Genomic DNA, 16,296 nt, shown 5'->3' with positions numbered 1-16,296 from the left:
AAATGTTCCTAGCGAAAACAAGGGATCTTCGGCGGAAGGCTGCCCATTCGCGCCCTGTGACGTAGGCTCGTGACGTTTCAGAAGCGCGCACTTTTGCGCGTGGATTTTTAAAAATTCATTAAAAATCAACCACGGTGTTTTAAAATTCGGCGATGGTGAATTTTTTAGTTTTGAGGGTCAATTAACAATATCCAATAGCCAAAATTTGAACATTTAATAGGTTGCAACTTCCCTATTGCTACGACCAGATCGTCTGCTGTTGCGACATCACGTTAACAGCGAGTTGGCTTTCCTAGTCTGGAAGGCATAGACGTGACGTGGCCCTTTTATCATACTAAAAGTGTGAGCATAGAGACCAACCCAGTGGACTAGGAACCCCTACCCTGAAGTTAAAAATTTAATTTCTTATAATGAAAATCAAAGCTGGTGCTTCTCTTATATTTAAAAGATGTTTTTCATCATCCAATCAGGGGTACTCAGCTTGTGGCGTCCCCCCCCCCACACTAGACGTTAAATCCCAATTATCACAAATTTGCCATTTCCACTGCGCTTGCGCGCGGACTTAGCTTTTTGTTTTAAAATTTCGTATTGCTTGTTTATATTTAGGCTGAGCAAAAGTCCCAACAAATTAATGAATGCGATTAGAATATTTTCACAGAGATTTCGTGATATTTTATAGGAAACTACAGATATGAATAACTTATAATCTTTATAATGTAGAGAGAAAAATGACGTTTCAAAATTTATTGGTTTGGAAATATTTATTTAACATAAACGTAAAACACGTTGTGTACTTCAAAAGTGATTGGAATATGAGTACAGATATCCATCTTTTGCGGATAATTTACGTTAGGCGTAAACAGCTTAGTATTACACATTTTTACTTAGGTTTTGATGGTTTGGCCTTGTACAAGAGGTGATGCGAAAATTCTGGTACGCTCTTCTGAGGTTAAAAATTTGGCCCTGAAAAGGGTCTTTGTTTGATAGAAAAATCAGCGTCCGAATCCATTAATAATTAAGACTCAAAACTCAATCTTTACCGAGGCCTACAAACCAAATCTGGGAAAGCTTTGTGATTTCTAATTTTTATATGTTGCTATCTCATATTTAATAACAATTTTAAAATGTTTGTAACTGATTTTAGCAAGATTTTTGAAATCAGCGAAGTCCGTGCGAAAGCGCAGTTGAAATGGCAAATTTGTGATAACCGGGATTTAACGTCGAGTGCCCCTCCCCCTCCCTACAAAGGGTGTAGCAGAATTTCAAGTGGGGTAATTAATCTATAAAGTTAATGAGATAACTGACTATCGTCACTATTGATGTTTTTAAGCAAGTTTATTTAAACGCGCGATGGGTACTGGTTAACAATGGGGGGGGGGGGGCGGAAGCAAATTCGGAAGACACAAACAAAAGCCCGATTCAAATTGTTATTTTGTTGCTTTAAAATTGTAAAACATTCATATTTTAAAAATCCGCAATTTCTTTTTGAAAATTTTTTCAAGAAAAAAAAAATTGGATATATATTTTTTTAATACTAAAATTTTCAAACTTAGACAATTTTCGGAAGTTTTGAAAAAAATTCATACATTTGTTTAGAAATCAAGCTTTCTTGGTTTTTTACTTCCTTTTACAAAAAAGGAAGTATTGTATTCGCGAAAAAAATTTCACTCAAAAATTGACCTTAATTTCCATTTTACTCGCCTCCAAATGAATATTGAATTTTTTTTTCCACTCGACCACACGTGGATAAGTGCCTAAGAACGTATAGACACGCGAAATATCCATAATGACAATTCCCGAGTTAATTACAACGAATTTTCTCGTGACATCTGTATGTACGTATGTATGTCGCATAACTCAAGAACAGACTGTCCTAGAAAGTTGAAATTTGGTACGTAGACTCCTAGTGGGGTCTAGTTGTGCATCTCCTTTTTTGGTTGCATTCGGGTTTTTCTAAAGGGGTCTTTTGCCCCTTTTTGGGGGGAAATAATTGTTAATTTCGATGTGAACTCAACTGGTATTATCATTTGGCGGACACTTGGCGATATAGCGCCAGTCTTTTGGTCGCCAACTTGGCGATAAATTTGGAGATTTTTTTTTAAAAAATCTGGTTTCAATTCGGCCACTGTTAGTGATATTTAGAGAGTATTTTTTTTTCAAAATCTGTTTCAATTTGGCCACTGTTGGTGATAGTAGACTATTGAATCACATTAAAATTGCCAGTAATGGGGAAATGACCTTAAATTGGAGTAAAAAGAAGTCATGTGATGCACACATCAGCTCGTTTTTACATAAGATGTTCAGTAAATAGTACTCTGACAAAAAGACCGTTAAAATGTTGCGTCGATCGACTTAAAAAGGGGTTAGAGATTTACGCTAGTCTCTACTGCCTGGGATGCCAGTGAGAGTATGAGCTTGATTAATGCCCATACAAAACAGCCAATTCTCTATTTAACGACTTTCGAGGGACCACCAAAAAATTGTCAAGTAACGCTCCCTCAAACAGAATTTTTCTAAAATGACAACGGGACGGCCCAGGACCGTGTGAAAAATAGTCTTTAAATAGAGAAAGTCATTAACTAGAGAATCAACTGTACTTACATTTTGATGTGTCTTGTTTTTTAGTTGAACATAACAGCTGCACCTTGTTCCTGAAAACGGCGCCAATGACTTCCTGATCTGCTTATCGAATCACCGTTCTCGAAGACGCCTCATAGCTCATCATTGGATTCAATCTGTGGATTAATTTGTTCTGTGAAAGAGTGCTATAAGGGATGGACTCGTGAACTGTTTCGCTTCGTACTAAATTGTGCTTGCTCAACTTTGCTCATTATCTAGTCTAATAAATTGAATGTTGTAAAATACTTCAGAGTCGTCTTACCTTTTGTTCATTTGACCAGCTTGTATTGCTCATTTATTTATCTGTACATATAAACAGCTTGTCCTGACTGACAATCGACGCACAGCAAAAACCACTGAGGCTAGAAAGCTGAAATTTGGAACAAAGGTTAATTTTATAACGTAAGCGCGTGCTAGGAAAGGATTTTTGGAAATTTCAATTTTAAGGGGGTGAAACGGGATGGGAAACCTTCTGCACTCATATGCAAAATTCTCAAGAAAGGGCTCGAGTTCAGGGTCGAACCAGGTATTAAAAAATTTGAAATTTTACGAGGGTTACGAATATTCCAGCCTTACCTACGTAGGCCGCTAATTAACGGAGACATTAATTAAAAACTCAATTTTACGTCCACTTGAACATACGTCTATGCTAAGAAATGTTCCGATTTTTTCGGGTTTTGTACGTTGGAAAGCTCATAAAAAATAATCATTTCAAAAATATCCGCAAGGACTAAAGAGCGGACATCGAAAATTAACTACAAAAAAAGTTATACGCGTTTGAAGTAAAAATTAGTTTCAAAAAGAAATTTTTTGCTTCATTTTTTGCGCGTGACTAATTTGAGCTTGAAGAAAAGCGGAACAATATTATTTGTTGCCATTTCTTGCTTGAGTATCAAGAGGTAAAATTTCTTGCAATTGGTTTTTAACGCATTTGGGCTTCGTCTGTGCGTGCGTGTGTGTGTAGCAGGGCATCTTTATACACAAATGGCTACTTCTGTGTGTATGTATATGTATGTCCGGGCTAATCTTCAAAACAGCGTGTTTTGAGTTTTTTCAGTTAAAACAGAAAACGAAAGAAAGTAGCGATTATTCCCGACCCAGGCAACGCCGGGTATTTTTGTTAGTGTATACTAAAGGAGTTACTAAACTCAAAAGTTACTGTCCAACCACGGATTGTATGGAATTGGCAAATGTACAGTTAAGACGAGTCAATGAAACTTGATGCGCGTGTTCCACTCATTTGAACGAGACTCTGCTTAATTTAGAGGCAAACATATACCTACAAAAGCTGACATCCCTAAAAACAAAAAGATGCGTTCATTTTTGCCTGTAAACCAGTTGTTCGCCTTGCCATACAATCCGTGGTCATACAGTACTAAAATTTTTTTTTACGAGACTCTTCTTAGTTTACTTACGAGACTCTTCTTAGTTTAGAGGCAAACATACCTACAAAAGCCGACATCCCTAAAAACAAATAGCTGCGTTCATTTTCGCCTGTAAACCAGTTGTTCGTCTGTAATTTTTTTTTCAGGCGAAACAATAGCCGACATCCCTAAAAACAGATGCGTTCATTTTCGCTTGTAAACCAGTTGTTCGCCTTGCCACACAATCCGTGGTCATACAGTACTAAAATTTTTTTACGAGACTCTTCTTAGTTTACTTACGAGACTCTTTTTTTTACGAGACTCTTCTTAGTTTACTTACGAGACTATTTTCTTACGAGACTCTTCTTAGTTTAGAGGCAAACATACCTACAAAAGCCGACATCCCTAAAAACAAATAGATGCGTTCATTTTTGCCTGTAAACCAGTTGTTCGCCTTGCCACACAATCCGTGGTCATACAGTACTAAAAATTTTTAATATTTGACACAGCTAAATTTTCGTAACGTTCTGTTACTTTAGAACGCATGTATTCAAGCTTGCTTATGCCCAAATACTATGAGCTGTAGTATGTGTATAAAGATGAGCAGTGAAACTAAACAGAGAAGTATTGCTTTATAAGTTCGAGTTTCATGCGAAGAATATGCCGTTCTAAAGGTGAAGGTTCGATGGGCCCCAGAGAAGAACTAGTGTACGCTCTTACTAATGAAAGAATGTGCACTAGTTTTTCCTCAGGGACTAGTGTATGTAAAAAGCTGTGAAATGAAAACCACTCAAAGAGAAATACACATAAAATAGAGTTTTTATAGAACAATAAATAAGACAATCTCAAAATATTTCCAACAACAAAGTATATATATTAATTTGCTCTTTTTAATAACATTTTCAAATAAATAAGTTCAATTTAATTAAAGGAAACTTTTGAAAAGTACCATCTTTTAATTTTAATGACAGGGAATCCACTTTATAGACAAAAATAACGAACCTATTTAACTTATTGAATAAAATAAACGCCAGAAAAAAGTACTAACCACAAAAGATTAAAACGACGTACAATAACTTCGTAGCTACGAACAAGATGCTCTAACATATAAAATAACCAATATATAGTGAAATACTAATGATTGTTTCATTGTTTGATTGCTTATCAGTACAAAGTTTGGCAATAACTGCATGTGTCTTTAACCGTTTGAGTGCTGAAGAATTTTCTTACATACATGCTTTAAGTGTGGCGCAAAATGCACGGTTTTTTTCCCTTGGGGAAATTCAACAGCAATATGAAATGCATAAATTAATATCTGACAATAGGAAATCTAAAACAAAAACTGGATACTCCCTCTTTATCAGTGTGGGGGATTGGAGGGGGAGGGGGCGAAGGCCCTGCACTTTTTTTTTATCATCAAAGATTGCCTAAAAGTTAAGGTTTTAATTTCAAAACATTCTGGGTGAGATTACCCGAACATTAACGTCAGAAAATGTTGCTTAACATTTCAGTTTCAAAATAGAATTTTAAAAGTTTTCCGGGAGAAAATCCACAAACACACCCTCCTTTCTTTAAATTCAAAGATGACCTAAATTTGCGTAATAACGACTCCGAGGGGAAAAAATCAGGAACAGAATTTTCATGCAGAGCGTAAAACTGCGTTTTTTAGACACCAATTTAGAAAAAAAAAATCCGGAGATGTTTTTTTGAAGTTCCCAAAGGGAGTTCAAGACTAAGTTCTAAGAATTTCATCAGTTCCAAAAAAAAAAAAAAAAAAAAAAGAGAACCTCCAGACCTTTTTGTTTCTCCTTAGGTCAATTCAAGAGGAGACTGAAATAACGTTTTAAAAGATCTTTTCAACTTTGCAAAACTTACGGGAAAGACCCCCAAACCCCTTGCTCTAAGGTTCACTGAAAAAGGCTTTAATTTGCGTCCTTAAAACATCAGTTTAAGATTTTTTTCCGGGAAGAGCCTTTTTTACCCTCAAATTACCAAAGACAGTCCAAACTTCTTAGTTTTTTAAAAATTATCAATTAGACTTCATTAAAAGAAAAAAAATTACGGGGAACAACCATATAAACTTCTCTTTGTTCCCCAAACGTTGATAAAATTATAATAAAACTGTGTTTTTAAAACTGAAATTCTAAAAATTTCAAGCGTGAGAACATCAGAAGCTCCCCCTCCCTCAGTCACTCAATATAGCCTAAAATAGCTTTCAACTACCTAAGAAAATTTGCCCCAGTCGCCGCCTCTGATTCTTATACTATTAACTGTGTTACAATACGTTGTAATAACAAAATAAGGGCAAATTACAGCGCATGAAAACTAGCATTCAACTCAAATGGTAACTCACTAAAATACCAAATAATGCCTTAAAAAAAATCCTATATCATTAAAAAATACAATTGAATGACACTGATAAAATTAAAACAGCAATTAACATAAATACAACTACTCTCAACTAATGTGAAAATTATACAAATAACATAGTGCTTCTATGTACTTTTGGCGTAATACAGGATTAGTGCAATGTCACTTTATCGCACTCAAACGGTTAACTGCATTTCATTTACATTTTGAATCTGACAAGTAATTTTTACAAATCATATTACAACACACAATTTTCACCCTCATATTTTTAAATATCAACTCAAGTCTTGGAGGTTTTAAGTCGAGGGTATTTGAGAAGCCAGAATAACAAAATATGAAACCTAAATGTTCTAAGTAAAAGAAAAGAAAAAAAAAAAAAAACAACAAGAACCAAACATCATTTAAGACTTTGGCATTGTAATTCGAAACTTACAAGATGGCACATTTTCGAAATGCTTTGTACAAGGGGGGACCCAAAACAAACCGGACTAATGGTGCGATGCCAATCCTAGATGTAGTAGAGTGTTCTTCAGCTAGATGGCTCAAGTAGAGACCTTCACAAACCAGCTGTGCAAGTGGCGTCAGTTTAGTTGATATCGTCTGATCATAGTGTTAGTTTTCTCAAAGGTTGTTGCTTTCCGCCTGTGATCTCATTATGGCAGATTTAAAAGAACAAAATGTAAACTTGAAATTTTGCTTTCTGCTTGAAAAGTCGGCAACGGAATAGTGTACCAAATGCTTCAACAACCTTTCAAGAACGATGCTATGAGCCGTACACAAGTTTTCGAGTGGTTTGGGCGCTTTAAAAGTGGTAGTATGAATGTTGAAGATTATGCTCGCTCTGAGCGCCCTTCAACGTCTCAAAATGATGAAAACGTTGAAAAAATCCGCCAAAAATTCAACGAGAGTCGTTGTTTTACGACTGAAGAAACTTCAGAAGAAACAAGATTTAGTTGGAGTCTCGAGTGGGCGATCGGAAGAATGGTTTCTTCACCATGATAACGCTCCCGTACACACAGCCTTCACTATTAACCACTACTTGGCCTCTCAGGGGTGGCTAGTCGTTCCCCGACCGCCGTATTCGCCAGACCTAGCTCCCTGTGATTCATTTCTGTTCCCGAGGTTGGAAAAATTCTAAAAATGAAGCGTTTGGATGTTGAATTGGCTGTAAAAACTGCTTCGCAACGGGCATTGGACATGGTCAAAGTTAAAGAGTTCCAGGGGAGCTTCTAACAGTGGAAAAAAAGAATTAACAAGTGTATTGCATCTAAGGGTGAACACTTTGTAGGAGACTAAAGAAATTTTGTGAATAAACTAATATATAAATATTTTAGAACAAAAATCCGGTTTTTTTGGGTCCCCCCTTGTATGTAAGTGACGCGCAATTAAATCACCCTCAAAACAGATATTACACGTCAGAGCACATTAAATATCAAAATGTATTAAAGATGGATATAGCTGCCCAGTCTTGAGGGTCGTCTCTGAGCATAAGAGATCAATGCTTAAAACCTTCTTCAAAATGATGAGGTACAAGTTTAATTGTCTGGAGAGGAAACAGCAGTTATGGTTGAAGAGCCTATAGTGTGCAAGGCGAAATTGATTTTACGGTGTTCCGGTGCAGGACTCCTTTGGAAGAAGCAGCCATTTTGGAGGATTTCAAAGGGCTGACTGCGCCCCATTTTCATACAAAAAAAACTAGGGAAACTTTTGTCGGGAAATGTGATGGAAGTTAGACGATGAATCATAAAAACCAACTCTCTTCTTTTCTGAAAGCAGTGAAGTGACTGCAATAAAGGGATGAGAGCCTGGAACCAGGGTTGCCAGACGTCCCGGATTTTGAAAAAGTGTCTTGTGTCCCGGGGAACTTCCATACGGGACGGCTACAGTCCCGTATTCTAGCTGATAACAATATTTTACAGAACGAGACATTATTTTACAGAAGAAAAATAAAGCAAAACAAGAAATGTGAAATGATGAGCAATAAGAAAATCATGTGGCAGCAAACGCAAAAATTATTTTCCTTTTGATTTGGTTTATTTGTTTTTGTTCTGGCGGCAGAGCATGAAAAACCGAATGGTTGCTTCTTCTTTGCTCATTGACTAATGTTGGAAATATATCTGAACGCATGCGTCATCAATCGCAAGGAAAACGATTTTTATACTTTGATAAGCGACATTTTGTGAAGTTTAATACTTTGTTGCGATTGAAATTTTCAGACTCATCATGAATAGAAGTCTCAAAAATCTCCCCCCCCCCTTGCACCCCTAGAAGCGTGTCCCTTATTTATTGTTCTTAATTCTGGCAACCCTGCCTGGAACCTTCAGGTGTGAAGTGAAATGTGCTACTACCCGACCTGGTCCAGTAGTAACAGTCTCTGTGTCCATTTATTTAAAAATTTGATTGCAATACATTTTTGGAGAAATTTGTGATGCACTTTTGTCTTAATATCTGTATAAAAGGCAAATGCTGAAAAACCATACAAGGTACTATTCAACACAAGCATCATAAGAAATAAAAACTCTTCATAGGAAATGATCAAGGTGAAAGTAAAATGAAAAAAAACTGAACAGCGATATTAGGAGATAGAAACAACATAAGTCAAGAATTTTATTCGAATGTTATGCACACAGTCATTTATATATGAAGTTTCAGGAAAAATAGATAAATTAGCTTTATGAGTGTTACCTAAAACACACTTCTGACAAAAAAAAAAGAAGAGGAGGAAGTAGGTGAAGACTGTCCTCTTGCTAATGCCATTGTTTTGAAAGTATAACAAAATACTTCATTTATATCCCATAAATGGCAATCAAATTAATCTGCCAAAAGGTCACATCTAAAAATACAATTTCTAGCATTTCTGTATTTTTTTTAAAAATAAAAAGGGTTGAATTAAACTGGAATTTTTCTTTGAAACAGAAAATCGCTTTCTCTGATGCAAAAAAAAATATTTTTCATCCTATACAAGAAGAAGAAGAAGAAGGAAAAAAAAAAACCACATTGCTGAGGCATGTTAAAAATTCATATTTTCACGTTTATAAGCACTTTTGTGGGCTGTAATTCAAGAAATGTGACAAAGAAAACGAAATTAGAGAGAAAACAAACTAAAGTTTAACATATCTCAGTTTACGACTAGATAAAGCATGAATTTTACTATGTATATAGAAATTTTAAAAATCACTTTAAGAAGCAGGATTGAACTAGAGCAGCGATGAACTTCAGCTGGCATAAGACTAAATTCAATACATGATGCTTCTTCCAGACATTAATCTAAAACATCTTATATGGTAGTTTAATAAAAAAAATTTACAATTGACCAAAAATAGCAAATTATACTGAAAAATTATTTTTTAATGCATTTGTCAATATATGAGATGAAGTAAGTTTATACTTAAATTGTTTTCACATACATAATATAGATAGACGTACAGGACAGTAATTAAGATGTTGCCCATCCCTATACTCTTTCTGGGAAATACAATGCCATCCCCAGCACAGCATCCCCACCAGAATACTGGGATAAGAAACTGGCACAAGTCCATTTCTGAAGAAAAAAAAGATAGTGGTAATTACAGAGAAAACTTTGTATGATCTTCTTATCTGTAAACAATGTCAAGTCAAAAAAAAAAAAAAAAAAAATAGAATCCTTACACAGTGGAACCCTGATTTTACATAATCCATCGGACAAAGAGTTAAATAACCCAACAAGGAAAACTTAAAACCGGGTGTGGAGGTAAAATTCTAAGCCCATTGTTGAAAAATGGATGCTTACCCAATGGACTAGGGAGAGAAATGTTTAATATTTACTTGATTGTTGACTAAATTTGTTCCTTAATTTTTGATTTAAAAAAAATTGTTTTCGAGTTTTTATGCTTTGAATCGAGATATCCTTCTTTTAGGGAAGGAATTCAGTGACTAAGCTTTGGTAGACTAAACTGGGTAAAGTGCTGAAACAAAATCTTACACAGACCAATTAAAATCCATCCTACTGTAAAAGCATGGTCACAAAGCTCAAGAGAAATTGAACCTCATGGGACCTAAAAGCTATGAAAAGCTAAACGTCCACTTTCTAAATGTAGCAACAATTATTTTCTAGAAAAATAATAAAAATTAAAATTTCACACCCCAGAAAGTAATTACACCCTTGTGTTTGAAGTAGAAATGGTTTTTTGTATGCTGAAAAAAAACACAGGTGATTGGAGGAAATCTTTCCGACCTATAACTCACAGAAAAAGGGCAATAAGACAAGACAAAAAGAATTCTATAGTCGCTTTAAACACCAAAAACAATTTTATATTATGCAAGGAAGAAAAATAAAAGTTTGTGTGCGTGATGTACAGAGAAAATGTTTTTATCTGTTTTTAGAAAAATGTACAAAGCAGATTCTATGAAAACGTGTAGCGTAAAATCCGGAATATTTTAGCAATTATTAGTAAAGCCATTTTCAAGGACAAACAGAAAATGTTGTCGGAAGCAGGACAACGCAACACTAAGGTTCCAGTGCATTTGAGGGATTGAAGTTTTAGCTCTTCTCTACATAGTATAAAATGAAGTTTCCAAAAAGCGTCTGTTTGTTTGAACTCGCAAAACTCGAGAACTACCCGGCCGATTTCGCTGAAATTTTCACAATTTGTTCCTTTAAGTCCTGAGAAGGTTTGCAGACCAGTTCGAAAACAATTCGATGAATAGTTCTTTTTTTATTCCAATTTAGGCCCAATTTTCACATAAATTCCCGAATATGGGGGTAAAAAAATACTCGCAATTAGTAATATTACACATCGTTGGAAAGGGTAGAATTTTCCGCGTTCTACGCAATTCGTTCCAATGCTCTAACTTAATTGCGGCGGGAGTTATTTACGTTTTTAGCTCGAATTTGTTTAGGCTTAGCTGAAATTTAGGCACTACTTTCTTCATTAAATCCATCAATAAAAAGTGAAGGAATTGTCCTACAGTTTTCTTTTTGACACCATTGAAAAGAGCTACCTTTTTCACTCCAGATCTAACTCGACCTATGGTCGGAAGTTTAACCCTCTATCTCCATTAGAAAAAAAGTTACAAGCGAATTAAATGAAGTTCACAAATCTGTTCTCTATTCAAGTTTTTGACCATTTTATTTTGCGTTTCCATGGTAACGCTTTTTGAATCCATTATTTCCATTTTTCTCATTTTCAATTCTGAAACTTATTTTATTTTGTGTTTACATGGTTACGCTTTTCAAATCTATCTTTCTCATTTTATTTTAATTTCTTAAAAGTATTTTAATATCTGTCGTCATTGTTTGGAGGGGAAATTTTGCATGATGATTTTTTTTTTCTTTTATTTATGCCTGATTGTTGAATATACGCCACTTGACACAATTTTTGTTTTCAAAATAGACCGGGCAAAGCCCGGCAACGCAGCTAGTCATTCATAAAACTGATCATTGAAATGCAAACCTTCAAACATCTAGCAATAACAAAAATATGGATTTCCCGTTTTCAAAATAAACAGCTCATTTAGTGATGAAGCCGCCTTTCATTTCACTGCAATATCACAACAAGTGAACTTTTTCCGATATAAGTTAATTTTGGGAACAGAAAAACCTCATGCTGTATGTTGCCAGTAATCAAATGATTTGTTTTCGCACACAAAACATATGAACATCTCAAATTTGATGCAAAAATATGAGCAGACAAACGTAATTCATAAGATTACAGATTGTTTCAAAGTACAAAACAAATTCTTTGGTGAAATGTTTTTCGAAAATAAGATTATTTCAAAGTGATAGTTAAAAACAATTTTTAAGAATTTATCACTTGTTTGTTATAAATGCACACATTTCACATTCTATCAGGAATACTTCTTAACAGATTTATCACACCATATAATTAACCAATATAAACAGTTAATCATCCCATATTAACTGCAAATAAGGTAAATGGATATTTTTATTTTTCAGTCCTTTTTTTTAAACAAATAAACAGAATAATTGATTGTTATATAGAAATAATCCAGATTTCAGGAAACTTTTAAACCACAACAGATAGCGGAATAAGCCAGCAAAATTTTAACTCTTAAAAATGCATTCTTGAAGGAAATGCTCTAATTCTAAAAGAAAAGAAAATTTTCTACTTTTGATAGAAACCATGCTTGATGTTTAGAATTAAAAAAGAATCATTGAATCATTGAATTAAAAAAGAGAAGAAAAATATCCTCTGACAATATTCTGTCCAGTTTTTATAATAAATCTTTACAGACATACACATTACATATATACAAGCATAATTGATTAAATATAAAATTAAGTCTGACTTTGTACACATTAGAAGAGACACATCGAAAACAACTACACTTGACTGATGTAACTATTTGTAGCTGAACAAAGAAAAAATAGCAGACAAAAAAAAAAAAAAAAAAAAATAATGATTTTAAAACACAGGATTTGAGGTTTCTTAAAAATATTATGCAAAAATTAAACTATTGATGAAATTAGCACAACTTTATACTCAAAATTCTGTAAAAGTTCAATGTGAAAATATTTAAAGCAACAATTTTTTCTGAGCCTTTTCTTTTTCTTTTCCTCATCCAAAAAAGTTTATTTTAAACAACAAAATGTTTTTATTGTTTGAAAACAAATGTTTGCATTGCTGACAATACTTAGAAAATATACTTTTTAAGAGCACCTACAAATTGTGGTTAATATCATGCAGCCATAATTGTTATTTTTGGTATTTTTGCACCTAAATCTGTTTAAGGATCTCATTACAATATTCACAAAATTTCCATTCACACTAACATTCATATCATCAAAGGACCATATCTTTTTTAAGATACAAGTCTAACACAGTATACAATAGTATAAACATAATGACTAAAAAATACATAAAAATATATGTAACAATCCAATTGCAAAAAAAAAAAAAAGCAGAACATTAGAGCCACAATTTTTCCAACTGTGGTAAAATTGCTTTTTGGAGATGATTAAAACCAAATTTAATTTGAAGAGAAAAGCTAAAGAGAGAGAGAAAAAAAAACACTTAAATCCGTAAATAAGTGAACGCTTAAGTTTGCTCCATAGGATTACATCATAAATGAAAACAATTTTCCACTTCCAATTCCAAACAGTTAAAAACCATTGACTAAAAGAAACATTAAAAAATTATTCATTTGGTTTAAGTTTGTGAATTGCCGAAAATTGACAGTTAAAGTAAGGCACCTCAAAATCAGCAATAAGTTAAGTTCTTCAACACAAAACACTGATTTAGAATTGTCAATCAAACACTATTTAACATATTCCACACGTAGATTATTAATTCTGAATAAAAATGATAAAATTCAAAATAGAGCATCCTTGTATTTTAAAATAAAAAAATAGTTAAAACTTGAATTTGCCCTAAAACTTCTAGCTGGCTGTTCATCATTTTGATGCTCTATTTGTAGCTAATATCAGGCTTGATAACAGGTTTTGGTATCCTTCAAAGTTTTAAGTTTTCTTCAACAAAATAGCTTTTTCAACCACAATAAAGTTCATGAACTATAACCTTTACCACCTTCATAAGAGCGGTGAGTGTTGTGAGCTGGAAAAAAAAAAAACAACAACATTACACTACATAATTAAAAAACACTACATTTAAAATATTTGTAGAAAAATATGAGCATATTGTGGCCAATCAATCTACATGTGAACAATTTTTAGAAATTCAAAATGGTACTGTGCATCATACAGAGCTATTAAGAGATTTTTTAGTTTGTGCTTAGAGAAAAAAAACTAGTATGTTGTGGCCATCATGAAACTTTCTTCTATATTTTTATTTTTTTTTTCTGATCCCTCCCCATGCTTGACGGGGAAGCAATATTCCCAACAAAAACAAAATTACACATGCAAAAACTTGACGACCATCCCAATGTCTCAATTATTGCAAAAGCAAAACAGAGAGCGAAAATTGAAAGTTATTTTAAAAGCCTTGCTTGAATTAATTACAAATATTTTATTTGTTAACAAACATAAGATGGCAACAGTTAAAAATTTTAAATCATTGAGATAATATTTCCGATCATTTCCATGCAATGAAAATCACGAGAAATAAGCAGACGATAATCTATTACGATTTATCTTTCTTATTGTTGCATTAATAAAGCTTTTTTTATTCGCTAAAAAATAATGATAATAAAAATAAATCAGCACCTCTTGGCGTGATTGGCGCCAAAATTGAACCAAAGCCTGTTTATATATGGATTCACATATATTCCAAATTTCAACCAGAACGTAGCATTACTTCTTGAGATAGGGCACTCACAATGGAAAAAACGAACGGGCGATTGCGCTACCCCCTTTTTAGCTGTTGACACAAAAATAAAATCAGCTTTTATACCCACTAAGGGCTACTTGCCGATAATTTTTTCTTTCATTCCGTTCATTATTTCTTGAGATACAGCAGTCACAATTGACGACAGAAAACGTTCTATAGCTCAACCCCCGTTTGAGTTATTGACACCAAAATTGAATCAGCGCCTGTTCCTGTTACTGGCAACATATGGACCAAATTTTGTTTGATTCCGCCAGTTACTTCCTGAGGAATAGCAATCACGCGTAACTCAAAAAACGTCCCATTGCTCCAACCTCCTTGGAGGAATTCGCGCCAAAAACCAATGGGCACAAGTTCACATAAGGGCACATATGTGTACCAAATTTCGTTCGATTTCATGCGGTAGTTTTTGCTGTAGAGCGGCCAGGAAAAACTGGTTACACACAGACGTGACACACACACAGACAGACAGACATTTTCCAAAAATAGTCGAAATGGACTCAGCACACCTCAAAACGTTCGAATCCATCAAAATTCGAAATTCGAAAATTTGCACGAATCCAATACTTTCTTCTATATATTAGATATAGAAGAAAGTAAAAAGACCCAAAGAGGACCGAAACAGGGACCTTTGTCTCAAGTTTGTAAGGTTACAAGTACGGCATGGAACCAGTTACTCTGAACGGTTGTGTCAGATTTATTCTGGATAAATATCTGCTGATTGAGGCACCACATATAAATCAGACTTGTTCCATTGTTTAAGAGCTTAATCTTTATTATTTCAAATAAATTATGTTAAAGCAACAGCAAGTATAAAACAGTATTTCTTATATTTCAAATGATTAAGGCATATGTTTCAAACTTAAATGTTTGCAATCATTCCCATTATTCTTTAAATGTTGAACATAAAATGGTTTTAGCTTATTTTTAGGGGTTTCTTCGACATAAAGTATGATAAGTGAAATACACCCAGGGGTGATTGTGACTCCATGAAAAAATACCTGAACTTTTTTCCAAGAAGAAAAAGTGTTTTGATGGGCATACATATACACATTACATGTATGCACACATTATTTATATACATAATTATTTGTTGGGGCTAAGACTCGAAGTTTTAATTGGACTTAATATGTCCATGTGCATGGAGAATTAAATTCTTTTAATTTTTCTCATTTCTAAAAATTTTTCAAAGAATGTTTTATTTTCCTCCATTGTATCTGAATCCTTAACCATTTATTACATTCATTTTCTAAAAGTGCATAAATATTTCAGAATTAAATAAGTTTGGGGCAAAAGGTGCAGAATGCATTATGATCACTGCGCAATAGGGCTAGGTGATATCCGAATTTTAATGCCACGATATATCGCTCTCCAAATATCGATATTTTCGATATATATAAGTCGTTAAATTCAACATTTAATGGGGGGGGGGGGGACTGTAAAGCCTATTACATAAGCATCTACAACAGAGAAAAGCCATAGGCCATCTTGGTGATTAAATATTTTAGCAATTTAATCTAATAATATAGTTACAGCAAGGATTTTCATGTGTTTGTGTCGGGAGGGGAGGGGGGGGGTGGTGGACATGAAGTAGATTATACCACAGAAACTTTTGGAGAAATTAACTTAGAAGAATTTAAGTCTTTTTATTAGTGGGTGGA

At 34.0% G+C, this 16,296-nt stretch overlaps 2 protein-coding genes across 2 annotated transcripts in view; one reads left to right on the top strand and one right to left on the bottom strand.

The window, feature by feature from the left end:
* LOC129217812 (obscurin-like) overlaps nucleotides 1-2,858 on the top strand; it is a 106,567-nt gene extending 103,709 nt beyond the window's left edge. Inside the window, exon 34 of the mRNA XM_054852151.1 lies at nucleotides 2,626-2,858. The gene's annotated coding sequence lies outside the window, so the exon portion shown is untranslated. The remainder of the gene's footprint in view (nucleotides 1-2,625) is intronic.
* Nucleotides 2,859-13,413: 10,555 nt separating this feature from the next.
* The window catches only part of LOC129217732 (eukaryotic translation initiation factor 4E type 3-B-like), a 36,203-nt gene continuing 33,320 nt past the window's right edge, over nucleotides 13,414-16,296 (bottom strand). The window contains exon 6 of the mRNA XM_054852068.1: nucleotides 13,414-13,906. Coding sequence (XP_054708043.1) covers nucleotides 13,857-13,906 — 50 coding nt within the window. The 3' untranslated portion in view covers nucleotides 13,414-13,856. The remainder of the gene's footprint in view (nucleotides 13,907-16,296) is intronic.

Source organism: Uloborus diversus, chromosome 2 (genome assembly GCF_026930045.1).
Source record: "Uloborus diversus isolate 005 chromosome 2, Udiv.v.3.1, whole genome shotgun sequence".
In the NCBI taxonomy this organism is placed as follows: Eukaryota; Metazoa; Arthropoda; class Arachnida; order Araneae; family Uloboridae; genus Uloborus; species Uloborus diversus.
The sequence above is the reverse complement of the archived record's forward strand: the minus strand, read 5'-3'. Positions and strand labels throughout refer to the sequence as shown.